Source organism: Rhinoderma darwinii, chromosome 2 (genome assembly GCF_050947455.1).
Source record: "Rhinoderma darwinii isolate aRhiDar2 chromosome 2, aRhiDar2.hap1, whole genome shotgun sequence".
Taxonomy (NCBI): domain Eukaryota; kingdom Metazoa; phylum Chordata; class Amphibia; order Anura; family Rhinodermatidae; genus Rhinoderma; species Rhinoderma darwinii.
In genome coordinates this window covers 188,559,116-188,586,150 of record NC_134688.1, presented here as the reverse complement: position 1 = coordinate 188,586,150, position 27,035 = coordinate 188,559,116, and the positions used below count along the sequence as shown (strand labels likewise).

General features: G+C 42.9%; 1 protein-coding gene across 1 annotated transcript; it reads left to right on the top strand.

The window, feature by feature from the left end:
* Positions 1-26,734, top strand: LOC142740904 (lysozyme g-like). Its single transcript, XM_075850327.1, has 5 exons — positions 1-153; positions 946-1,044; positions 5,394-5,590; positions 10,622-10,760; positions 26,565-26,734. Exons 1-5 carry the CDS (start codon positions 114-116, stop codon positions 26,696-26,698), a joined length of 609 nt encoding a protein of 202 aa, XP_075706442.1. The 5' UTR covers positions 1-113; the 3' UTR covers positions 26,699-26,734.
* The last annotated feature ends 301 nt before the right edge of the window (positions 26,735-27,035 follow it).

Below are 27,035 nucleotides of genomic sequence, written 5' to 3'. Positions count from 1 at the left end.
GACTTGTTGGGACAGTAGCGGCTCTGATAGAAGGGAAGCTTCAATAGCATAAACATTACAGTGTTTTATTCATCTCTATTATTATTTTCTCTAAGGATTTTATCAAAAGAAACATGACACTTTACATCATTCTAATCCTTTCTGTCTTTGCCGGTAAGTACACAAAATGAAGCTTGTTTCTGCAGATAGTGCATGGATTTAAGAATGGGACAGTTGCAGAAATTTCTGCAGCAAACATACCGTATGTGAACATGCGTTTACAGTTTCATGCAAATAAATATTAAAATGTTTTGATTAAAAATTCTGCAACTTTCTAACATACTTTGAGTTTCAATTCCTTCCCTTTTTTTTTATTTTTTAGATATGTCTGTTAGTGAATGAAAATCTTAGTGTTAACACCCAGAGGCTGAAAACCTGTCCTGTACTGTACAATGTACAGAGCTCTACCTTTTAAAAAGGTCCCAGTGTCAGTTAGATAATCAGGACAAGCATCTGGATAAAAACAAGATGTTTACATCCACTTACAGCAAGCAGAGATCTTGGAAATTATGAGGACCTGACGCACAAAATATATTAGAAAGTTGACGGACTTTGCATACTGCATTGATTACGTTTTATTTAATAAAACCCCCATTTCTCATAGAAAACCACAAGAAGGAGATGACAGGGAGAGCAGAAAGTTGACGGACTTTGCATACTGCATTGATTACGTTTTATTTAATAAAACCCCCATTTCTCATAGAAAACCACAAGAAGAAGCATGAGAGATAACTGATATTTATTGAATTAAAAAGGCAGCAGTTCCAGTACATAACGATAGGGGAACTTTATGTGCCAATTGAAGTTACTGATTCACATTAGAAAACATGGACTATAACTGTAAAATTAATTTAAGGACAATTGTTTGGAAGCGCAAATTAAAATTTCACTCGTGTTAATTCCCAGATACTGCATTTACATCTGGAATCTATGGTGACATTGGTAAAGTTCCTACAACAGGTGCCAGTCTAAAAACAGCTCAACAGGACAAATTAAAATACTCCGGTAAGTGCTTAAAGAATACGTCCACTTTTACAGTTGACAAGCTTGTCGTCAGGCGCACCCTGTACAGCTTAGCTCCTTCAATGCAGCGGGACAGTTAGGGCTTGTCCACACAAAATGGTATTGCTGACGGAAAATACGCAGCAGAATACAGTAGCAGCAAAGTGGCTGTGAATGAGCAAATCTCATCCACACGCAGCGTAAAATCCCAGTCCTGAAATTCACCTGTGGTGCGTATTTTTCGTTCTGCAGCATGTCAATTCCTGCTGCGGAAAGTGCACTAAATGCCTTCATTTTTTTCAGAAGAGATGTCTCTATCTCACAGGCACAGCAAAACTCGCACCGTTTTCTGTAGTGAAAAAATTAAGGAAATGGATCGTTTTTTCTGCAGCGGAATGTCTGTAAGTTTTAACGGAATTGCTGCAGAAATTTTCTGCGGCAACTCCGTTGAAAGAAGCAGACATTCCGCTGCAGAAAAAAACGCACCATTACCTGTGGTATTTACTGTAGAAAATGGTGTGGGTTTTGCTGCGTTTTTCTCAATGCTGGGAGATGGTGACATCACCTCTAAAAAATGCAGCAATTCAGTCCACTTTCCGCAGCAGGAATTGACATGCTGTTCTCCGAAAAATACACACCGTAGGTCAATTTCTGCTCTGAATTTTAAGGGCATGCCCACACGTGGCGCATTTCCTCCGCAACTGTCCGTATCAATGCCGCACAGAATCTGCGTTGCAGATTCTGCGGCGGATCTGCCCAAAATGTGCAGTATATTGATGCGGACTAGCTGCTGCGGACTGCGGTTAAAGTGCTTCCCTTCTCTCTATCAGTGCAGGATAGAGAGAAGGGCCAGCACTTTCCCTAGTGAAAGTAAACGAATTTCATACTTACCGGCCGTTGTCTTGGTGACGCGTCCCTCTTTCGGCATCCAGCCCGACCTCCCTGGATGACGCGGCAGTCCATGTGACCGCTGCAGCCTGTGATTGGCTGCAGCCGTCACTTAGACTGAAACGTCATCCTGGGAAGCCGGACTGGAGACAGAAGAAGGGAGTTCTCGGTAAGTATGAACTTCTATTTTTTTTACAGGTTGCTGTATATTGGGATCGGTAGTCACTGTCCAGGGTGCAGAAACAGTTACTGCCGATCGCTTAACTCTTTCAGCACCCTGGACAGTGACTATTTACTGACGTCTCCTAGCAACGCAACGTAATTACGGGAGCCCCATTGACTTCCTCAGTCTGGCTGTAGACCTAGAAATACATAGGTCCAGCCAGAATGAAGAAATGTCATGTCAAAAAAGCAAGACGCATCCGCAGCACACATAACATGTGCATGACAGCTGCGGACTTCATTGCGGAAATTAGAATCTCCATTGAAGTCAATGGAGAAATTCCGCCATGAGTCCGCAACCAGTCCGCCACAACTCCGCAACATCCATTGCATGCTGCGGACACCAAATTCCGCACCGCAGCCTATGCTCCGCAGCGGAATTTTCAGCCTCGTCTAAACGAACCCTACTAAATAGAAGTGGAAGTCAATGGAGAAACGGCTCCGCTGCGGATTAACGCTGCGGAGTGTCCGCAGCGGAATTCAAGAGCAATTCCGCCACGTGTGGCTTTGCCCTTACGCAGCGTGTGGATGAGATTTGTTAAATCTCATCCACTATGCTGCTACTGTATTCTGCTGCATTTTTTCCAACTGCAATTCCGGACGGAAAATACACAGCATTTCCGCTACGTGTGGACGAGCCCTTGTGAATCTACACGTGCCATAAACGCTGCATATTTTTGTTGAGGAAATTGCGCCATGTTAGCCTATAGTGAAAAAAAATCCTCAATTCATACATGCCATAATTTTCTGTACTGTGGAAAAGCTTTCTGTTGCATACGCAATGGGCACGTTCAGACGTAGCAGAACTTTTCCACTGCAAATGTTGGTGCAGATTTGGGGTAGTTACGCAACGAATCTGCACCAACATTTGCATATTTGACAGGTAATTCAGACGTTGCAGATATCACAGCGGACTTGCCACAGATTTCAGTTTTTGCATTGAAAAGGCTGAAATCCGCAGTGAAATTCCGCTTCTTCTCCGCAATGGAATGAGCATGCTGCGGAGGGAAAAATCTGGACTGCAGCCTAATTTCCGCAAAGTTATTTTCTGCAACGTCTGAACTAAGTTTCCCAAAAATGTACAGAAAGAAATGTAAAAAACGGCTGCTGCAGAATTCCACTGCGGACTGTCCGCAGCGGAATTCCACAGCAATTGCGCCACGTCTGAGAATTTTTCCATAGATTTATTGTTTTTTCAGAAAAATATAAAATTGTAATTTCACAGTTAAAGAGACTCTGTCACCACATTATAAGTGCCCTATCTCCTACATAAGGAGATGGGCGCTATAATGTAGGTGACATTAAATGCTTTTTATTTAAATAAACAATCTATTTTCACCATGTTGTTAGCAATTTTAGCTTTATGCTAATGAGTTTCTCAATGGACAACTGGGCGTGTTTTACTATTGACCAAGTGGGCGTTGTACAGAGGGGTGTATGACGCTGACCAATCATTGACCAATCAGCGTCATACACGTCTCCACATTCATTTCCTCAGCACATAGGGATCCTTTTAGATCACTATGTGCAGTCTTATACTAAGTCCGTGCAGCCCGCATGGTTTTCACGCGGCTCACGTGGACCTATACAAGTCAGTGCAGACAGTCCGTGAGTTTTGCGCAGCATTAGTCCGCTGCGTAAAACTCACGACATGTTCTATATTTAGGCGTTTTTCGCACTTCACGCACCCATTGAAGTCAATGGGTGCGTGAAAATCACGCGCACCCCACGGAAGCCCTTCCGTGGGACGCACGTTATTCGCGCAACAACAGTAAAAGAAACGGAGTGTCATAAAGATGGCGGCTGCGCGATATGAACAAAAGCGGTGCTGTCAAGTGCCTTTTGCACACGCAAAACGCTGCGGTTTTTGCGTGCGCGAAAGGCACACGCTCATCTGAATCCGGCCTAACAAATTAACGATACGCTGTAAATGACAGGTTACAACGAGATTACGCTTGCTCTGCTGTAACTACCACAGAAACATTAATGAAGTGCCGGGATTGTGAATAGACATCCCGTGGAATGTCTATTCACTGTCTAAACACCTCAGTATCGTTAATGTGTTAGTATAAGACAGCACATAGCGGTCTAAAAGGATCCCTATGCGCTGTCTAAATGAATGGAGAGAAGTGTATGACGCTGATTGGTCAGCGTCATACACTCCTCTGTACAATGCCCACTTGGTCAATAGTAAAACACGCCCAGTTGTCCATTGAGAAACTCATTAGCATAAAGCTAAAATCGCTAATAACATGGTGAAAATAGATAGTTTTTTTTAAAATAAAAAGCATTACTGTCACCTACATTATAGCGCCCATCTCCTTATGTAGGAGATAGGGCACTTATAATGTGGTGACAGAGTCTCTTTAACATTCGGAAAACGCCCGAATTACGTCTGAAAACAGTGCGTGTAAACATACCCTAAAAGTGCTCCTGAACTGCTGCCCCTATTCTCTCAGGTCCTAGCCGTTGCTAGGGAGAATCCATGTTTAGTGCCATACACACTGAATACAGCTACTCTGTATGGGGGACACACTTCATTCTGCTCTAAAACCTGATGTACACGATATCTAGTACTATTATTACAGGTTGACCTCCTTGTAGCAATACATTTAAATTTTTACCCTTTGGGGTGGGTTAGAAATGGACGGCAAAAAAGCACATTTTTTTTTACCAGCAAAAAGACAGAGATACTAATTCACATGTAATACGCCCTTAGGCTTCATGCACACGATTGTGCTCGTAATTACGACTCGTAATTACGAGCACGGGCGGGCACGGCCGGCCGCGGGCAGCCGGCCGCTTTTGCGAGCCGTGCTGTCATTATAAAGTATAGCAGCACGGCAAGTAAAATAGAAAAATAGAACATGTTCTATTTTTTTAACGGCACGGGCACCTTCTCGTGAGAAAACGAGAAGGTACCCGTGGCTAACAAAAGTCTATGAGCCCGTTATTGCGGGTCGTAATTACGACCCGCAATAACGGGTGTTTTTACGGTCGTGTGCATGAGGCCATTGTGATTATAACAATTGAACATGCATGAATTGTGCTACTATTTATCTATTTTGTCTTGTGTTTTATATTGCAGTGTATACTGTATATTTGGCTTCCTCTATCTATAATAAGTAACTCATCTACAGGATGTAATTCAATAGCATTTGTGACCGATTCCCTCGGGACAATAGTGTAACCTTTTCTATGTCCTTACATAAAATCTTTTCCGATTCACTGTATTTGTGCAGGTGTGGACGCTTCAAAAAAGTTGGCTGAAACTGACCTTGTCAAAATGATTCAATATAAATCTAAAATCCAGTCAGTGGCCACAAAAACACAGATGGATGCAGCGCTCATTGCTGGAATAATATCCCGCGAATCACGTGCTGGAAGTGCTCTAAAAAATGGTTGGGGAGACAATTACAATGCTTATGGTCTGATGCAGGTAATATTCTTATTTTATATTCTTTCAAGTCTTTTTTTTTCTGTTGCCTGTGGGAGAAAGTGAAATACCATATAAAATAAAAATCTGAATAATCTGGTCACAAGACGAGACTAGTAATCTCTATACTTCAGGCCTCATAGTATCAGACATATAATATTGGGTATGTTCCCACAGGCAGGATACGCTACAGATTTTCCGCAACAAAAACGCAGGTAAATCGGTAACAGAAATCTGTAGCAAAAGTGCGATTTTGCTGCGCATATTGCTGCAGAAACGCAATGTCGCTGCGTAAATCATTGGAGATTTTCCACAGCGGTTTTACCTACGGATTTAGTGTAAAGCTTTGGTTCTAGAAACTTTATGTGTACTTGCGGATTTACAATGTTTTTTAACAGCGTTTCCGCTGTACAAACTGCAACAAATCTCAACTTGCATATTTTAGCACAGAATTTATGCTCCCTATTCAAATCTATGGTCCGAATACGCAGCAACTCCACTAAGAAGATGCACCATAAATTGACATGCTGCGGATTTGAAAGCCGCACCGAAGAACACTTTCCGCACAACTTTTCTGCAGGTTTTTTCGCTGTGTGCGGCTGTGATTTGCAGAAATCCATACAGCAAGTCAATTTCTGCACGTCTTTTGTGAAGGTTTTTCTGCAGAATGTGGATGAGATTTGTTGAAATCTCATCCACTTTGCTGCTACTGTAAATGCTGCGAAATTCCGCTCAGAATTCCGTCGCAGAAATTCCACAGCGTTTCCTGCCTGTGAGAACATACCCTAAGGGTATGTGCACACGATAGCAGGCATTTACGTGTGAAAAGACAGACTGTTTTCAAGAGAAAACAGCTGCCTCGTTTCACACGTAAATGCTCCTCCTCGTATTATGCGAGGCGTCTGTGACGCTCGTAAATCTTGAGCTGCTCTTCATTGACTTCAATGAAGAACGGCTCAAATTACGTTGCAAAGAAGTGCCCTGCACTTCTTTGCCAAGGCAGTCAATTTACGCGTCGTCGTTTGACAGCTGTGAAACGACGACGCGTAAATTACAGGTCGTCTGCACAGTACGTCGGCAAACCCATTCAAATGAATGGGCAGATGTTTGCCGACGTATTGTAGCCCTATTTTCAGGCGTAAATCGAGGCATAATACGCCTCGTTTACACCTGAAAATAGGTCGTGTGAACCCAGCCTTAGGGTATGTTCACACGCTGAGAGGCAGTTACGTGTGAAAAGACAGACTGTTAACAGCTGCCTCGTTTCACACGTAAAAGCTCCTCCTCGTAATTTACGAGGCATCTGAGACGCTCGTAAACCTTGAGCCGTGCTTCATTGATTTCAATGAAGAACGGCTCAAATTACGTGGCAAAGAAGTGCCCTGCACTTCTTTGCCGAGGCAGTAAATTTACGGGTCGTCGTTTGACAGCTGTCAAACGACGACTCGTAAATAACAGGTCGTCTGCACAGTACGTCGGCAAACCCATTCAAATGAATGGGCAGATGTTTGCCGACGTATTGCAGCCCTATTTTCAGACGTAAAACGAGGCATTATACGCCTCGTATACGTCTGAAATTTGGCCGTGTGAACATACCCTTAGACTGGATTCCCACGGGACAGAAAATGCTGCGTATTCGCAGTATTTCTGCAGCAAAATATGCACACTTTATGTGCGAGTTTTGCTGCAGATTTCACACCTTCTATGTTGAAAAGGCTGAAATCTGCCGTGAGCGTACAGAACAGAATAAGCATGTTATGGCAGTACGCCCATTCTTTTCTAGATGTTCACTGTGGATTTCACCCTTTTCAATGTAGAAGGGGTGAAAGTCGCAGCAAAATCTGCATATAAAATGTGCATATGCTGTTGCAGAAACGCTGCGGGAAAAATCGAGAGCATTTCCGTACAGTGTGAATCCAGCCTTAGGTCTTCTTCACACACACACTTTTTGTGTGGCGTTTTTTTTTTCCAAAAAGCAACACATCTAAAAAAAACTTGGGGAAAATGATACATGCGTTTTTTATGGCATTCTTTGCTAATAGTGTTCTTTACTACCTGCGTTTGTTTAGGTGGCGTTTCTCACTTTGCTAATCATGTAATTCAAAGAGCTTGTTATGCAAAAATTCCTCTTTGCAACATATGATATATTCTGAAAAATGCCAGCGAAAATGCCATATAAAACATGTTTATACCTGCGTGCCTAAGGTTTGGTTCTCACATTGTGGAAATTCCACAGAATTTACAGTAGCAGCAAAGTGAATGAGATTTAGAAAATCTCATGCCCATGCTGTGGAAAAAAAACGCAAAGAAGTTGTGCAGAAAGTGTCGCACCGACTTTCAATTCCGCAGCATGCTGCGCGTACTGTGCGAAGATGCTGCGTGTTTGGCCTTCAGCCTTTAATTGGGAGCATAAATTCTGCAACAAATTTGTTTTGTTGCAGGTTTACAGCACTTATGCAGTGGAAACGCAGTTAAAAACTGCTGATAATTCGCAGGTGCACATACACTTTGCTATAATCAATGTTTAACACTAAATCTGCAGGTAAAACCTCTGCAGAAAAACCGCAACGTTTCCGCAGCAATATGAGCAGGAAACAAGCACTATTTGGTGCGGATTTTTGTGACAGATTTACCAGCGATATTTGTGACCGATTTACCAGCCTTAGGGCTTAGTGCACAGATGAACAACAACATATCTGCCAAATACTCCCTCAGCAATTCAATTCAGGAAGGGCCCCACCCTCAGCAAAGTGCTGACCTCAGCTCATGATCGGTGAAAACTTGCATTGGTGGACAGTGTGGAGTGCCTGGTGCTGCCTATCCTCCTGGCATTCCAGTCAACACCCTTGTCACATACAATTAAACAGCAATCCCAGACCCTCCCATGTCACTTCGCTGCTTCCCAGTCCCATGTTTTGGCTAGTTGCCCCTTTGTGGCGGCCAGTGCCAACTGCCTCTGTCCTCCTCCTCTTCCAGTTGTAAATCCTCTCTCCTGATTTTTTGGGATCTCTCTGCAGCCTTTGACACTGTAGACCACAAACTCCTACTTAACATGCTCCACTCTATTGGCCTCCAGGACGCGGCTCTCTCTTGGTTTTCCTCCTATCTCTCTGACCGCTCATTCAGTGTGTCATTTGCTGGTTCCACTTCTTCTCCTCTTCCCCTTGATATCGGGGTTCCTCAGGGATCAGTCCTAGGTCCGCTCCTCTTTTCTCTCTACACAGCTCCTATTGGACAAACCATCAGCAGATTTGGCTTCCAGTACCATCTCTACGCTGATGACACCCAATTATATACCTCTTCCCGTGACATCACCCCTGCTCTAATACAGAACACCAGTGATTGTCTGTCCGCTGTCTCTAACATCATGTCCTCTCTCTATCTGAAACTGAATCTTTCTAAAACTGAGCTCCTTGTGTTCCCACCATCTACTAACCTCCCTAAACCTGATGTCTCCAAATCTGTGTGTGGCACTATCATAACTCCTAAGCAGCACGCCCGCTGTCTCGGGGTTATTTTTGACTCAGATCTTTCCTTTACTCCTCACATACAATCACTTTCACACTCCTGTCATTTTCACCTCAAAAACATCTCCAGAATCCGCTCTTTTCTTACGGAGGAAACTGCCAAAACTCTCATTGTTGCTCTGATTCACTCTCGTCTTGACTACTGTAACTCATTACTAGTCGGTCTTCCCCTCACTAAACTCTCCCCTCTCCAATCTATCCTCAATGCAGCAGCCAGGCTCATCTTTATGACCAACCGCTACACCAACGCCTCTAATCTGTGCCAGTCACTGCACTGGTTGCCCATCCCCTTCCGAATAAAATTCAAACTTATTACTCTCACCCACAAAGCTCTCCACAGTGCTGCCCCTCCTTACATCTCCTCCCTCATCTCTGTCTACCACCCTACTCGGGCTCTACGTTCTGCCAACGACCTTAGATTAAAATCCTCCATAATCCGAACCTCCCACTACCGTCTCCAGGATTTCTCTCGTGCTGCACCCGTCCTCTGGAATGTGCTACCCCAGACAATCAGATTAATTCCCAATATCCACAGTTTTAAACGTGCCCTGAAAACACATCTATTTAGACGGGCCTATAACATTCCCTAATCTGACTCCTTTCCATGGCCCTCCATTTAGATTAGTCATCAGAATAAGATTCCCTCACACTCCTTCTCTTCATGTCCGTCATACACGGATACTGGCTGGTGACCGGCTCATGCAGCTTTATGTTACCACCGCATGTGTATAAAAATGGCCGGACCATTGTACAGAACAAACACTATTACACTTTGTGTCTCCCTTATGTCCTCATAGATTGTAAGCTCTTGCGAGCAGGGTCCTCACTCCCCAGGTTTGAATTGTAAATGAACTTTGTCACTATGTAATGTCTGATATTGTTTGTTTCATGTTCCCTCTAAATTGTAAAGTGCTGCGTAATATGTTGGCGCTATATAAATAAAGATTATTAATATTATTTATTATTAAGACGTGGAGAGGAGGAGGAGCGATGCACACGCACAGAGCTGAGCCGGCCATACTTACTCTAGAGGTGCTCCCCGGCCTGCTCTATCAGGGCTGGACTTGGCTTTAGTAGTCTTTTGACGGTTGGACCAGTGTGCTGCCTCCAGGCTTCTTCCTCCTCCTGCTGCCCAAAACGTGAAGAGAAAGAGGCAGCACTGGCTGATAGAGGGGGTGGCGCACAGCACAGTAGCGCTTCACTTCTCACTGCTGTGCGCTTTGGCGCCGCTGCAGGGATCTTTCTTAAATATAATAAAAAGCCCCACATTTTATCAGGGCGGGGACCTGCGCCTTTACTGGCAGAAAGTCTTGCCTCAGTTTGAGAAGCGCTGATTTATACTGTTCAAAGTCAACCTTTGTAGGGAAAATAAAGAGATTTATTTAGAAGTAGAAAGCAGCTTGTTTTAATGAGGTATTCATTTGTACAATCATCATGGAGTCCTGATCTCAAACCAGCAATGAACGTGCTTCTGGATAACTAGAATATAATACATTTGTTTTGACAGGTTGACAAAAGGTACCACAAAATCATGGGAACCTGGAATAGCGAACAACATATTATGCAGGGAGCAGAAATTCTTAAATCAATGTATGGTGCAATAAAGAAAAAATTTCCCTCCGCTTCAAAAGAGATGTTGCTAAAAGGTGGGAAATGTACTAAATTAGTAAATTTCACATGGCTGTAATAAGTTGGCATTTTACCATTCATTCTGCACCACAACACCTGGACCCCTACTGAAGTGATCTTCAATCACCATAGAACCCTATAGTTTCTCTGCCATCCTCTCCTATGATCTATTTTCAGTAGGGCCTGTATGGACAAGAGAGGCTTTACTTTTTAGATATCAGCAACCTCTGTGCTATTGCGGATGCCGAACTTACAAATTCATCCATGCGCACATCCCCCATTACCATGAATTCAGTGCAACTATCTGTCCTCTAAGGCTGGGTTCACACGACCTATTTTCAGGCGTAAACGAGGCATTTTACGCCTCGATTTACGCCTGAAAACACGGCTCCAATATGTCTGCAAACATCTGCCCATTAATTTCAATGGGTTTGCCGATGTACTGTGCCGACGACCTGTAATTTTACGCGTCGCTATCAAAAGACGGCGCATAAAATAACAGCCTCGGCAAAGAAGTGCAGGACACTTCTTTGGACGTAATTGGAGCCGTTTTTCATTGAATTCAATGAAGAACAGCTCCAAATTACGGCCGTAATTGATGCCTCGCAAAACGAGAGTACGAGCAATTACGTCTGAAATGACGGAGCTGTTTTCTCCTGAAAACAGCTCCGTAATTTCAGACGTAAATGCAGTTATCGTGTGCACATACCCTAATAGATGTTCCACACCACTATGGCTTGTCTCAGTTAGTACTATGATACATATGCTGCTAGTTGAGTCCTCTAGAGTAGGAACTGCTGTCTGCAGTGGCTCACTAGCTAATAGAAAGGGGTCTAGACTCTATAGCAAGGTACCATGCAAGGGACATATGGACATGGGTTGATCTAATAGGAATTTTCTAATTTTTGCATTTCCTGTGCTGTTCTTTTCAGTGAAGACAGGGACAATGAAGATTGTCTTTATTGTAAAGAACACGACAGGAAATGTGAAAATTAAAAATGTTGTCCTCGTTTGGGACCCCTCTATTAGCCAGAGTGGAGAGCCACTGCAAAGAGCAGCTTGTACTCTAGAGGACCCAGCGAGACCATGTATTCGATTGTGGCCCATTTTTTTTGAATGGGCACTATGTAATACCATATTTCTCCTGCAGCAGCCACCTGTAGCTTTCCCTGCTGATAATAGCTGATCACTTGCTACCTGTGAAGTTATATTTTTATGAATATTTATTTCTATCTTTGTAGTTTGATAGAAAATAAAAAACACAGCGCCACATAGTGTAGATTACCCGGGCAATAAGGTACAATATCCAAAAATCCAAATAGGTGCTCACCTAGGATAAGAGGACAGCGGACAGTTGAGAGAATAGTTGCTGCTGCTGCCAGGACTCAGTGTTGGTGTTCCAAGGAAAACCGCAGAAGATATGCTGATGTACAGAAAAAACAGAGTCTCCAAGGGCGCTGCTGCATTCGGAAGGCAATAGGCAAAAAGGTGTATAATATACAAGATAATTTATTGAACAAGGGCTACGCGTTTCAATGCCGCACCGGCATCTTCATCAGGCCTGATGAAGATGCCAGTGCGGCATTGAAACGCGTAGCCCTTGTTCAATAAATTATCTTGTATATTATACACCTTTTTGCCTATTGCCTTCCGAATGCAGCAGCGCCCTTGGAGACTCTGTTTTTTCTGTACATCAGCATATCTTTGTAGTTTGTAACCCTTGTTTCAGCACTCGCTTAGCTTGTATGAGAATTCAGTTTTTTATATGCAGTTTTGAATACTGTGGATTTTCCCCGCTGAAGTGAATGGAAAATGCCATTAAAGGCCCCTTTCCCAGCTTGCTTTTCCTGTAAACTTTTTGGAATTTTCTTTAATAAAGTCTAGAAACATTTTATGGAAGTTTTTAATTGATGAGCTGCAAAGACACCTAAATGTGCCCTGTTGGCATACCTTTTTGTAGGATACATTATGAATGCGATTGGTTATGCAAAAAAAAAAACATTTTTATTGTGGAAGTCAAATGATGTGACATGGAAACGTGTTTTACATAATTTTTTTCTGAATTCATCCCCAAAAAGAGGAATTACCCCTTTATAAATAAAAAACCTTTTGCAAGGTATACAGTTTTTCTTTTTATAATTGCTTTATTTCTTGAATTCCAAATTGGTGAAGTGGAAGACAGAAAGAAAAAAAAAATGGGGGTATACAACAGGTAACAAGTTATCTCTGCTGACAAGTACATTAAATACAAAACATATAACTGATACATTCTCGTTACTTTGTGTCAGCATAAAAAGGTTCAATGTCAGTTTATTCTGATATTATAGTAGAGGAAAATTTGCCTTTATGAGTATGATGTGAATTTTACTTATATTTTACGCCTGGTGCGTATAGAAATGCGTCCACACTTCATGCTGTAGAATTGTGGCTATCCTTCCCATATCTTGCCATATTTATGGCCAGTAGACCATCTTATTATTTCACAAATATTGATAGTTAATTTCGCTCATTCTGAAACAGAGCAAGACTTTGTGTCTTTCCAGTGTCTGGCAATGAGTGCTGTACCATCATTTTGTAGGTAATGTATAATCGATAAAGTGTCTCATCTAGAATAAGCAGTTTAAGGGCCGGTACACGTCAGCGTTGGCTTTCCGTTCCGGGGTTCTGTCTGAGGTTTCCGTCGTGGAACCCCTCAACGGAAAGTCAAACGGTAACCTTAGCTTCCGTTTGCATCATCATTGATATCAATGGTGACGGAAACATTGCTAATGGTTTCCGTTTGTCACCGTTCCAGCAGGTTTCCGTCTTTTGATGGAATCAATTGCGCAGTCGACTGTGCTATTGATTCCGTCTAAAAAACGGAAACCTGGCGGAACAGTGACAAACGTAAACCATTAGCAAAATCTACATTTTTGCCCAAAGAAGTCATTAGTAGTAGATTTATTTTTATACATAGAGGTCCTGAATTCATAACTATAACCGATTATAAATATGACCGGAGACATCCGGATATCTAGCTTGTGCATAACTTTTAACTTTTCAATCACTTCGTAACAATATAACGGGCGGGGGCGGGGGCTATGAGAGGAGACGGGCAGGTAGTGGGGAACTCCAAGAGAGAGGAGGAGGGGCCGTGTACTAGCAGGGACGACATTCCCTGTCTTTGCTCAGCCAGCACTTCCGTCTATTCAGAGGCACGGCACGTCATCAACTAGGTTTGCAGGCAGTGGGCCGGGCGGATGTTTCATGAGCTCTTCAGAGCTCTGCCTCTCGTCCCACTGCCTGTAAATCTAGTTTACAGTAGCAGCAAAGTGGATGAGATTTATAAAATCTCATGGCCACGCTGCGTAAATAAACCACAGCGTAAACGTTAATAACTTGACCTGCAGTGCGGAATTTAATTCCTCAGCATGTCAATTTATGCTGCGTTTTTGTTAATTTTCCAATGCCGGTTTTCCCCATTTAAATGGGGATGCAAAACCCACAACAGAATGCCAAGCGTTGCGGATTTTGCGGTGTTAACACAGCGTTTCCGCCGCAAAAATCGCACCGCCGGAAGAAAAAACATTAACATACTTACCCAGAATGCCCTCCTTCTTCGTGCAGTCCGGCCTCTCTAGATGACGTTGTGTCCCATGTGACCATTGCAGCCAATCACAGGCTGCAGCGTCACATGGGCTGAAACATCATCCAGAGAGGCCGGTACGGACGTCAGAGGAGGGAGGGTGTAAGTTTAAATGGCTTTCCTCCGCTGCGGAATTTCCGCCCGAATAATCACACCACAATGTGGTGTGATTTCTCGGACGGAATGTCCTACTGGTTCCAGGTCAGACACGCTGCGTGCTTTTTACGCAGTGTATCCGTCCCGTGGTAACCCGGCCTTAGGCTATGTTCCCACACACAAAATACGCTGCAGATTTTCTGCAACAGAAAATCTGTGGTAGAATCTCTAGAAAAACTATGGTAAATCTGTCACAGAAATCCGCACCAAATAATAAGTTACTGCTGCGGAAACGCTGCGTTTTTTTCTGCAGCGGTTTTACCTGCAGACTTAAGGCTCATTCACATGAACGTGAATCTCGTCCGTGTGACGGCCGTTAAAACAACGGACGTCACACTGACCCATGTATTTCAATGGGGCAGTTAACATGACCGTTGTTTCAACGGAGCGTGTGAACGCTCCATTGAAAAATAGAACCTGTCCTATTTTAATGCATGTCACGCATCCCTTCATAGACTGTAGTCTGGGGGGATCCGTGACCACGCATTCCGCCCTGGTCCACCTCGGACGCGGAAAACGGCAGTTTTTCACGTCCGAGGTGGGCTATATTCGTGTGAATGTAGCCTTATTGTTAAACATTGGTTATAGCAAAGTATATGTGCACCTGCGAATTTCCAGTTTCTACGTTTCCATTACATAAACGCAGTGTCGGATTAAGTAGAACATGGGCCCTGGGCTGTTACCCAAACTTGGCCCCCCCTTTCGCACCGCCGCCTTGCTGCGCCCTAACTACTTTTAACACTACCTTTTTGGGCAAGCATTAACAAACGGGTGTTACGATTCCGCTTGTCACAGGTCTGTGTCCCTACATACTGACAGTATCACACATCCTCCTGACAAGGGGAATTGTCTATCAGTCCTGGACTGCAGAAAGACTTTGTGAAATACAAGGATTTCTTATAATAAACATGTCAGGAAAGGTGACAGATTCTCTATAAATCTAGTGACTCACAGGTGACGACGTCTCAGATTCTAGTAGTTTTTTTCCTCTTTTCTTCTCCATCCGGTCCAGAGCTCATGACGACTTCTCCCGGCCATAACCCATTTCTGCAGAATTTGCCACTCAGATGTCTTCGACTCCTCACTTTTCCAACATTTCAACACCTATAAACGAAAATAAAGTTATCATGGTGCCACATACTGTGCCCCTAAATATAATAGCACCATACACTGTGCGCCTGAATATAATAATACCACACACTGTAAAACAACACATACACACAGCCCCCTGTACATAGTGCCACACACAGCCCCTGTAGATATTACACACCCCCATAGATAGTGCCACACACAGCCCCCTGTAGATATCACACATCCCCCCGTAGAGAGCATTACGCACAGCCCCTATAGATAGTGCCACACAGCCCTCCCCCTCTTGTAAATAGCACCAAAAAGCCCCCCCCCCTTTGTATATAGTGTCACATAGCGCTCCCCCCCTTTGTATATAGTGTCACACAGCGCTCCCCCTTTGTATATAGGGTCACACAGCGCTCCCCCTTGCATATAGGGCCACATAGCGCTCCCCCTTGTATATAGTGTACACAGTGCTCCCCCCATTTGTATATAGTGCCAGACAGCACTCCCCCCTTGTATATAGTGTCACAGAGCACTCCCCCCCTTTGTATACAGGCCTACACAGCGCTACCCCCCTTGTATATAGGGCCACCCAGCACGCCCCCTTGTATATAGTGTAACGGAGCAATCCCCCCTCCTTGAATATATACACAGTGATAGTCCCCAGCTAAAAAAATATATACAGTTTACTTACCTTACCCCGTGGCGGCCGCTCCAGCTGGACGCATGTGAATTCTCCAGACTAGACGCATGCGCAGACCGGCGTGATGCAGTACCTCATCACGCTGGCCTGCGCAGGAAGTCTTCACAGCGCCTTATAGGCTGCAAGCCGAACGTGACCTGCAGCCTATAGCATTCATTTGTATCTAAGTCCTGAGGACTCAGATACAATTGAATGTGGCTGCCGCTAGCACTGGGGCCCCCTCCGGTGCTAGCAATGCCACCGGGCATGAGGGGGCTCATGCGATCATGTGTGGTTCGGCCAGCCGTGTGCCCCCCGGGAGCCTTGGGCCCCGGGCGGCCGCCCGAACCGCCCTAATGATAATCCGCCACTGAATAAATGCTGTAAGAACTGCAACAACATAAATCTGTTGCAGAATTTCTGCTCCCCATTGAAGTCTATGGGCCAAACACGCAGCATCTGTGGCGTTTATGCTACGTGGGAACCCAGCCTTAGTATTCTCAGCCTTGCTTGGGTGAGAAGTGAGAACTGCTGTGTAGGAGTCCCTATACTCAACTCGACACATAAACGGAGCTGTGTGAACAAAAAATAACAAAGATATGCAGTGAAAAGTGCTGATGGTGGACTCTGATGCTGAAGGATACCTCTGATAGAGTAGATTTCTCTGCCCATCTTTTTCTTTGCCTGCTGCAAAAAATATTGATCTTTCTTTGTTCCTTTTATCAAGGGAGAGTAGTGTAATAAGGCTTACATATGTGGTCCATGTCAGCATGATGTGAATTATACTAAAGCTACATTCACACGGGCGTTGCGCATTTCGGATGTGAAAAACTCTTGTTTTTCACGTCTGAGGTGCATCCGTGCTCTGCGCTGTGGGACACGATATCATGAAGCCTCCATAGACTAGAGTCTAAGGAGGGATGCGTGAAGCGTGAGAAAATAGGACATGTCCTATTTTCTCACGGGCCCGTTTACACGGCCGTTGTGACGGCCGTTGTTTCAACGGCCATCACACGGACGTTACATAGATCCGTGTGACGGCCGTTGTTTCAACGGCCATCACACGGACGTTTAACACGTTCGTGTGAATAAGGCCTAAGAGTCTCAAATATTTGTTAGTGCCACACAGGTTTTAATACATATCAATAAAAGTTACTTTTTAATTTCTCACTATTCCAGTGAAGTTACTGTGACGATTTGATGCGAGGCAGATTAATAGTACTTCAAAGTTTTGTAATGTTTTGAGTTTTGCTATTGGAATTTTGCGTTTGTGTTCAGGTTATACAACTCTGAGTAATACTGGCAGAAAAAAAATCTCTATTTGGTTTGTCTTTAATTTTAGGGATGTAAATTAGAGCTCTTTGTTTTTTGTCCAGTGACACTAATCTTTTGCAACATTTATCTGAAAGGACCTAGTGTTTGTATTTTCTGAGAAAGCAGAACTTCTCAGAATTGTCATTAAGTAGCTCTTTGAGATCTATTCTTACTTTATTTAGTTCTGTTTTTACCTTTAAGGCTAGGGAAAAGTTATGTTCCTTGTTTCAGTTGCTTTGTTTTATCTATGAGTTCTTATAAATTTCTATTAGTTTACCTCTGATGATTGATTTATAAGTCTCTTAGATTTTTGGATTGCAAATTCTGTCCTTGTCATTGTCCTACAAATAATTTTGGATGTGTTTTACTATGTATAGCGTTACTTTTGAGTAGGACTTCATTTAATTTTCAGTTAAACAGTGGACTTTTCTTTTGTGATAGCACTATTGTAATAAAAAGTGAAGCATGATCAGTGTGAAGTATTGTGTCATACGCATCTGTGGATACCAAACTAATTAGACAGTGTAGGATAAATATAAAATCTATTCTTGAGTATTTTTTGTGTACTGCAGAGAAGGAGGAATAGTTCTTTCTTTTCAGATGTATAAATCTCCAATCATCTGTGAATTGTAATTCTACCAGCAATTTTCTAATACTGAATTTTCAGCTTCCTGAATTGAATTGTTGAATTATTATTGGGCGTGTCCAATGGAGGATGAAGAGGGGCATTGAAATCTCCTTCTTGTATCAGATATCCTTCCAAGAAGCACAGTTGGTTTTCAAATATTTGTTGAAAAATCTTTCTTTTGTTTTATGTTTGGGGCATAAACATGGACTAAAGTAGATAGTTTGTTATACAGAATATAAACCGTGATAATACCATATTTGAAAATTAATGGTACTCTTTTGCTAATAACTATAGAAACCCCTTTGTCTCTTTTAATGGGTGGTGATGTGCCAAACAGTGAACGTTTTATTCTCAGTCAGTGGTCTGTATGATTTCTTAATGTGTGTCTCTTGAACGGGAGCAATAACGACTTTTTTCCCTCTAGGTATTGAGGTATTTATATCCTTTTTTGTGGAATGTTTATACCTTTGACATTGTACGAGGCAATGTGGAGTTCAGCCATTTCTAATATGTCATGTTCGTTCTAACATAGGTCCATAGGTGTCAGTGGCAGTAGTGTAGTGTAATTGTGAAAAAGGGAAATATAGGAATAGGAAACATGGTTTGCAGCATTGGCAACATTTCAAACAAAGGTTGATAGCTTGGAACTTGAAATTATGCCTTAAAGAGGCTTTGTCATCAGATTCTCAAATCTCCTATTGTATGTGATCGGCGCTGCAATGTAGATAACAGTAACGTTTGTTTGTTTTTTGTGAGATACCAGCAAGCCACGCGTAATCTCATGAGATTACGAGGTAAACGAGATTTAGTTTCCCTTGCTGGAAATCTCACAGAAAACATTCAGAAGTGTCAGGATTCTTAATACACATGACGTCCAGGCTGGAGGTCATGTGTATTCATTATCAGGACACTTGTGTATGTGGCTGCACGTCGTTCTAGTAAAAACACTATGTGCTGTGTAAATGAATGGAGAGGAGTGTATGACGCTGACTGGTCACTGATTGGTCAGCGTCATACACGTAAACACGCCCAGTTAAAAACACAATACACGCCTAGTTGGACATACGGAAAAAAACACGCCCAGTTGTCCATTTCAAAGCTCATTTGCATATATATAAAATAGCTCATAACTTGGCCAAAAATTAAAGTTTTTAAAAAAAAACAAAAAAAACTTTACTGTTATCTACATTGCAGCACCGATCACATGCAATAGGCGATAGGGATTTGAGAATCTGGTGACAGAGCCTCTTTAATGCTGCTAGTCAAAGGGAAGATCAAGATATTTCAACCCTTAATTAATTTATCTAGCATAAAATTACTGTCTCAGTTGGGGGGTATGGGTGGCGGACACCAACAAAAAAAGTGGAAGTTAAATTGCCTAGGATTTAAACTGCAATAGTGTCTTTGGAGTACTCCTCCAAGTGTAGTTTGCAAAAGGTAAGAAATATGAAAAACAGGTACATTAAACAATCAATCATTCCCTTGATCTCATCAAAGAAGAAGAGAGAGAAAAGGGAGAGAGAAAATGTAAATGGGCATTTGAAAAGGATACAAGTGTTTTCTGTCCCTTAATGGTGGAAGAAGAGAGGAGAAAGCGTCATAATTGTTAGATAATCTCTTGAGAAGGCTCGGTATAGGTGAAGGTTATTTTTATCCATTCCTTTTTTTTAGACTTTGTCCAGAGTTGAAGTCGGCTCTTCTCATTATATTTGTCTTTTTTGGAGTATTTGTTTGCCCTGGGTAATGGCAGTAGGCCTGGTTGTTCTTCTGTTGATATCCAATCTTGTATCTGGATATGGTATAGGCCCAATTTATTTAGAATGAGAGGGAGATCACACAGTGCGGATACGATGCGCAAAGTTACACAGAGTATTCGCCCTGGTGGCCGCATGGAATTCCAAGCAAAAAAGCGCACCAAACTGTGGTGCAGATATTCGCCCGGAATGTCTGCTGCGGAAAACTGCAGCATTTTGCAGGCCAGCCTCCTGGGATGATGTGTCATCCCAGGAGACTGCTGCAGCCTGTGATTGGCTGCAGCGGCGGTCACCTGGGATGAAACGTCATCCCAAGATGCCGGCCCTTTGACGTCATCCAGGGCGGGCTCCGGTGATGATGTTTCATCCCATGTGACCGCTGCCACAGCCTGTGATTTGCTGCAGCAGTCACATGGGATGAAACGTCATCCCAGGAGGCCGCCTGGAGGAAGAAACATGGACTTCTGGATAAGTATAAGATATTTTTTTTTCTGATTTGCGCTTATTGCGGTAGAATTGCTGCGATTCCGCTGCAAAAACTGCAACTACTGCTATTTGTTGCAGGTTTTACCTCCCCATTGGATTCAATGGGGAACACCCACAGCAAATAAGCAGCATTTAAGCAAATAGAATTGACATGCTGAGGAATAAAATTCTGCACTGCATGTCAATTTCTGAGCGTTTTTCCTCTCAATATTTATGCAGCATGTGGATGAGATTTGTTTGTTGTATCTCATCCACCATGCTGTGACTGTATTAGGGCATGCCCAGACGTGGTCGAATTCTTCCACAACTGTCCGCATCAATGCCGCACAGAATCTGCGTTGCGGATCTGCCCAAAATGGGCATTAAATTGATGCGGACTAGCCGTTGCTTATTGAGGTGAAAGTACTTCCCTTCTCTCTATCAGTGCAGGATAGAGAGAAGAGACAGCACTTTCCCTAGTGAAAGTAAAAGAATTTCATACTTACCGGCCGTTGTCTTGGTGACGCGTCCCTCTTTCGGCATCCAGCCCGACCTCCCTGAATGACGTGGCAGTCCATGTGACCGCTGCAGCCTGTGATTGGCTGCAGCCGTCACTTAGACTGAAAGGTCATCCTGGGAAGCCGGACTGGAGGAAGAAGCAGGGAGTTCTCGGTAAGTATGAACTTCTATTTTTTTTTACAGGTTGATGTATGTTGTGATCGGTAGTCACTGTCCAGGGTGCTGAAACAGTTACTGCAGATCGCTTACCTCTTTCAACACCCTGGACAGTGACTATTTACTGACGTCGCCCATAATTACGGGAGCCCCATTGACTTCCTCAGTCTGGCTGTAGACCTAGAAATACATAGGTCCAGCCAGAATGAAGAAATGTCATGTTAAAAAACCAATACGCTCCGCAGCACACATAACATCTGCGGACTTCATTGCAGAATTTTGAATCTCCATTGAAGTCAATGGAGAAATTCTGCAATGAGTCCGCAACCAGTCCGCCACACGTCCGCAACAACCATTGTTGGACACCAAATTCCGCACCGCAGCCTATGCTCCGCAGTGGAATTGTCCGCAACGTGCAAACGAACCCTACTAAAAAGCTGTGGAAGGCAATGGAGAAACGTGTCAGCTGCGGATTTCCGCTGCGGAGTGTCCGCAGCGGAATTCCAGAGCAATTCCGCCACGTCTGGCCATGCCCAGCGGAAATCCGCAGCGGACCCGTTTCTCCATTGCCTTCCACAGCTTTTTAGTAGGGTTCGTTTGCACATTGTGGACAATTCCGCTGCGGAGCATAGGCTGCGGTGTAGAATTTGGTATCCGCAGCATAAAATTGTTGTTGCGGACGTGTGGCGGACTGGTTGCGGGCTCATTGCGGAATTTCTCCATTGACTTCAATGGAGATTCAAAATTCTGCAATGAAGTCCACAGATGTTATGTAGATGTTATGTGTGCTGCGGAGCGTATTGGTTTTTTAACATGACATTTCTTCATTCTGGCTGGACCTATGTATTTCTAGGTCTACAGCCAGACTGAGGAAGTCAATGGGGCTCCCTTAATTACGGGTGACTACGTGTGTGCACCCATAATTACGGGTGACTACGTGTGTGCACCCATAATTACGCGAGCGTTGCTAGGCGACGTCAGTAAATAGTCACTGTCCAGGGTGCTGAAAGAGTTAAGCGATCGGCAGTAACTGTTTCTGCACCCTGGACAGTAACTATCGATCACAACATACATCAGCCTGTAAAAAAAATAGAAGTTCATACTTACCGAGAACTCCCTGCTTCTTCCTCCAGTCCGGCTTCCCAGAATGACGTTTCAGTCTAAGTGACGGCTGCAGCCAATCACAGGCTGCAGCGGTCACATGGACTGCCGCGTCATCCAGGGAGGTCGGGCTGGATGCCGAAAGAGGGACGCGTCACCAAGACAACGGCCGATAAGTATGAAATTCTTTTACTTTCACTAGGGAAAGTGCTGTCCCTTCTCTCTATCCTGCACTGATAGAGAGAAGGGAAGTACTTTCACCTCAATACGCAACGGCTAGTCCGCATCAATTTAATGCCCATATTGGGCAGATCCGCAATAGAATCTGCAACGCAGACTCTGTGCGGCATTGATGCGGACAGTTGCGGTAGAATTCCGCCACGTCTGTGCATGCCCTTAGAGTCTCAGTTGGTAAGTGTATTGTCAGATCACAAGGAAATAACCATTTATAAGAGATTATTTTTTGCCCTGAGGACTTTTGTGAGTGGTTGCAGTTGTCTCCTCAGGTCTAGAGTCAGTCTTGATAGATCCTGGTAATTATCAGGTTTTTGAAGAATTTCCTTTTTTACTTTGAAACTTTGTAAGCAGCAGAGACTATCCCTTTGCTTGTGCGGCACACTGATTTTGGTCTAAACATCATGTGTGCTTTTTCTATAGGTATCTTCTTTCCTTAATAATTAGTTGAAAATTTGACCCAAGATTTACTTGGATTTATTTCATTGAAACTGTCTCTGGGATGCCTCTTATTCTTAGATTATTTTTACAATATCTGTTTTTTAAGTCATCAATATGTAATTTTTTGAAAATGGATCTTTGTTTGTCAATAAAAACGTCAAAGATTGTTTGAAGTTTTGAATTACTTGTGAGCAGGTTTCTTCAAAGAAGTAGACCCTGTCAAAGACTGGTTTCCAAGCATTTCTTAGTTCAGAGATGTCGGTTTTGACTAAACTGATTTGAACTATCAAGTCATCCATAGTCAACCCAAACTATATACCTTAATAAGACACCCTAACAATTGAGATCCTCGTTATGTATTAATATGTACTAATACATTAATACCACTTCTGAGTGTTGTTATACTAGAAACAAGAGCGATATGGGGAAACCATCAAAGCATCAAATGAGTAAAATAGATTCAATGGCCACAGCTTCAATGGTGCGCCTAGACTGCACAACCTGATGGCAGAGATTTCAGTCAAAAACTTCCTCTGGCTGCTGAAGTAAAGTCTATAACGTTTATATTAGGCCTTTTTTGTTTTTATGATGGTGCTGTAGGACAGGGATTGCTTTGGATTCTGAAGCATGAGCCCGGAGCTGTGTATGAGCAAATCTGTAGCAAGTAAAGGGAAAACATGTCTAATATTGTTTCTTTATTTTGCTTTTATATTTATTTTTCAAAAAGATACATCCGTTGTGTGAATAGTACAAAATATTTGAAAGTCCATGCTCACTATATAAGTTTTAAATCTTTCCTCATTGCCTCTTCATGCCCTTGAATTATGGCACGTCGCAACGTTTCGGGAGTGAGTCCTCCCCTTTCTCAAGCATTATGGAACCCGGAAACATTGCGGCATGCCCTTATCCAAAGGCATGAAGAGGACGCTGAGGAAAGACTGTCTGGGTGACCATATGTTTAAAACTTATATAGTGAGCATGGACTGTTAAATATTTTGTACCATTTACACAATGGATGTATCTTTTAAAAAATAAATATAAAAGCAGGAAAGAAGCAATATTGCATGTGTTATTCCTTTACTTGCTACAGTGTTTGAAGTTAAGCAGCAACGTGGAGCTGCTACTGATACATACTATACACCAGTGATTGAAATAGACGAGCTGCACATGATTGTCCTTGTATTATGAGCATATCTGCTCACTATCGCATAAGGCCATGCCCCCCACAAGATATACTATAATTGGGGAAAAAAATATTCCTTGCAAAACAAAATGTGAAAGGGGTAAAAGATCATGGATTTCAGTTATATTGTGGGAATTTTTGGAATGTACTATACCTCTAATTTTTTCAGTTGTCTTAGATTTTCCCATTGACTTTAACAACAATGGAGAAAAACAATATCATTCAAAGCAACATGTAAAGATGGCAGTGAGGGTTTATACGGTATGTAGTATATGCAGTACAGTAAATACGGCTTTCCACAGAATGAAAATTTCCTAGAAACCTAATTTATTTAACACATACGGTAGTTTTGGGACCATTTTTACACCGCAACCGTTATACAGCTTTTTGTCCTACTACTACCACGATATGTCAACACACCTCTAAAATCTCATAAATCACCATGTTAATTGTGGTAACATACCACAGAGGCCACAGAAAAGTGCGTACTGTTTGCTTTTAACATGTGGTTTTGTAGCATTTTATACAATGTGTCAATAATGCTCCACCAAAACACACTGTGTGAACGAGACCCAGTTGCCATTTTTGCATTCCTTTTTTCTATTTTGGCAAATCAGATCCTGACTGATCCTAAACAGAGGTAAAGTACAAAGGAAAGGTTAAGGCTGGGTTCACACGACCTATTTTCAGACGTAAACGAGGCGTATTATGCCTCGTTTTACGTCTGAAAATACGGCTACAATACGTCGGCAAACATCTGCCCATTCATTTGAATGGGTTTGCCGACGTACTGTGCCGACGACCTGTCATTTACGCGTCGTCGTTTGACAGCTGTCAAACGACGACGCGTAAGATGACTGCCTCGGCAAAGAAGTGCAGGACACTTCTTTGCAATGTAATTTGAGCCGTTCTTCATTGAAGTCAATGAAGAGCATCTCAAGATTTACGAGCGTCAAAGACGCCTCGCATAATGCGAGGAGGAGCTTTTACGTCTGAAATGACGCAGCTGTTTTCTCCTGAAAACAGTCTGTCTTTTCAGACGTAAAAGCCACTTCTCGTGTGCACATACCCTTACACTTATTCTGTGCATAAAAAACAAACAAACAAACAAACACCCGTATTACATTGTATCTATGCTAATATTCAACTATTAGGCTGGGTACACACGACCTATTTTCAGACGTAATGGAGGCGTTTTACGCCTCGAATTAAGTCTGAAAAAACGGCTCCAATACGTCGGCAAACATCTGCCATTACTTTCAATGGGCTTTACGATGTACTGTGCTGACGACCTGTCATTTTACGCGTCGTTGTCAAAAGACGGCACGTAAAAATACAGCCTCGTCAAAAAAAGTGCAGGACATTTCCTGGGACGTAATTGGAGCCATTTTTCATTTAGGCTGGGTTCACACGACCTATTTTCAGGCGTAAACGCGGCGTATTATGCCTCGATTTACGCCTGAAAATAGGGCTACAATACGTCGGCAAACATCTGCCCATTCATTTGAATGGGTTTGCCGACGTACTGTGCAGACGACAGCGTCCGTAACGGCTGAAATTACGGGGATGTTTTCAGGAGAAAACATCCCCGTAATTTCAGCCGTAACGGCATGTGCAGGCGCTTGAACGCCGCGTCCATTACGGACGTAATTGGCGCTGCTTTTCATTGGAGTCAATGAATAACGGCTCCAATTATGCAACAAGAAGTGACAGGTCACTTCTTTGACGCGGGCGTCTATTTACGCGCCGTCTTTTGACAGCGGCGTGTAAATATACGCCTCGTGTGAACAGACAAACGTCAGCCCATTGCTTTCAATGGGCAGATGTTTGTCAACGCTTTCAAGCCGCATTTTTCGGACGTAATTCGGGGCAAAAACGCCCGAATTACGTCCGTAATTAGTGTGTGTGAACATACCCTAAGGGTATGTGCACACGATGAGAGGCTTTTACGTCTGAAAAGACAGACTGTTTTCAGGAGAAAACAGCTGCCTCGTTTCAGACGTAAATGCTCCTCCTTGCATTATGCGAGGCGTCTGTGACGCTCGTAAATCTTGAGCTGCTCTTCATTGACTTCAATGAAGAACGGCTCAAATTACGTTGCAAAGAAGTGTCCTGCACTTCTTTGCCGAGAGAGTCAATTTACGCGTCGTAGTTTGACAGCTGTCAAGCGACGACGCGTAAATGACAGGTCGTCTGCACAGTACGTCGGCAAACCCATTCAAATGAATGGGCAGATGTTTGCCGACGTATTGTAGCCGTATTTTCAGACGTAAAACGAGGCATAATACGCCTCGTTTACATCTGAAAATAGGTCGTGTGAACCCAGCCTTACTCATTTAGCATAACTGTGCTGGTATTTTGGGAAATAGTGACTACATAGCAGAAGGAGCAGTCACCAAGCAATGTAAAGCTATTTATACAAAAAGACTTTGATATGAAATGCACAGAAGTATGAAAAGTTGTCCATATTTTCACCTTGTTTTTTACAGGAGCTATTGCTGCATATAACACTGGTCAGGATAGGGTTAAGAACTTGAATGATGTTGATGCATATACAACCGGAAAAGACTATGCCAACGATGTTGTTGCTCGTGCACGGTTCTACAGGAGTCGTGGTTACTAAATTATGCCTGTTTGATTTGCTGGCATCTTTTATACACTAATCAATACCATAGAGTCTAATGATAAAGTATAAAAACCTTTATTACAATATAGTACTCAATTTGTATTTTGAATGCAGCATAATATATTCTACAAATAAAATGTATCACTTTTAAGGGCAATAGCAATTATTATTATTATTATTATTATTATTATTATTATTATTTTTGTTTGTGTTTTTGTGTGTTTTTACTGTTTTAATCGAAACAGTACATATGTGATTTCACCCTGGTTTCAAATGGCTGTAATGTGGCCGCATTTTAGCATCTATATTATGGGCGTCATACCTGAACCTCCCG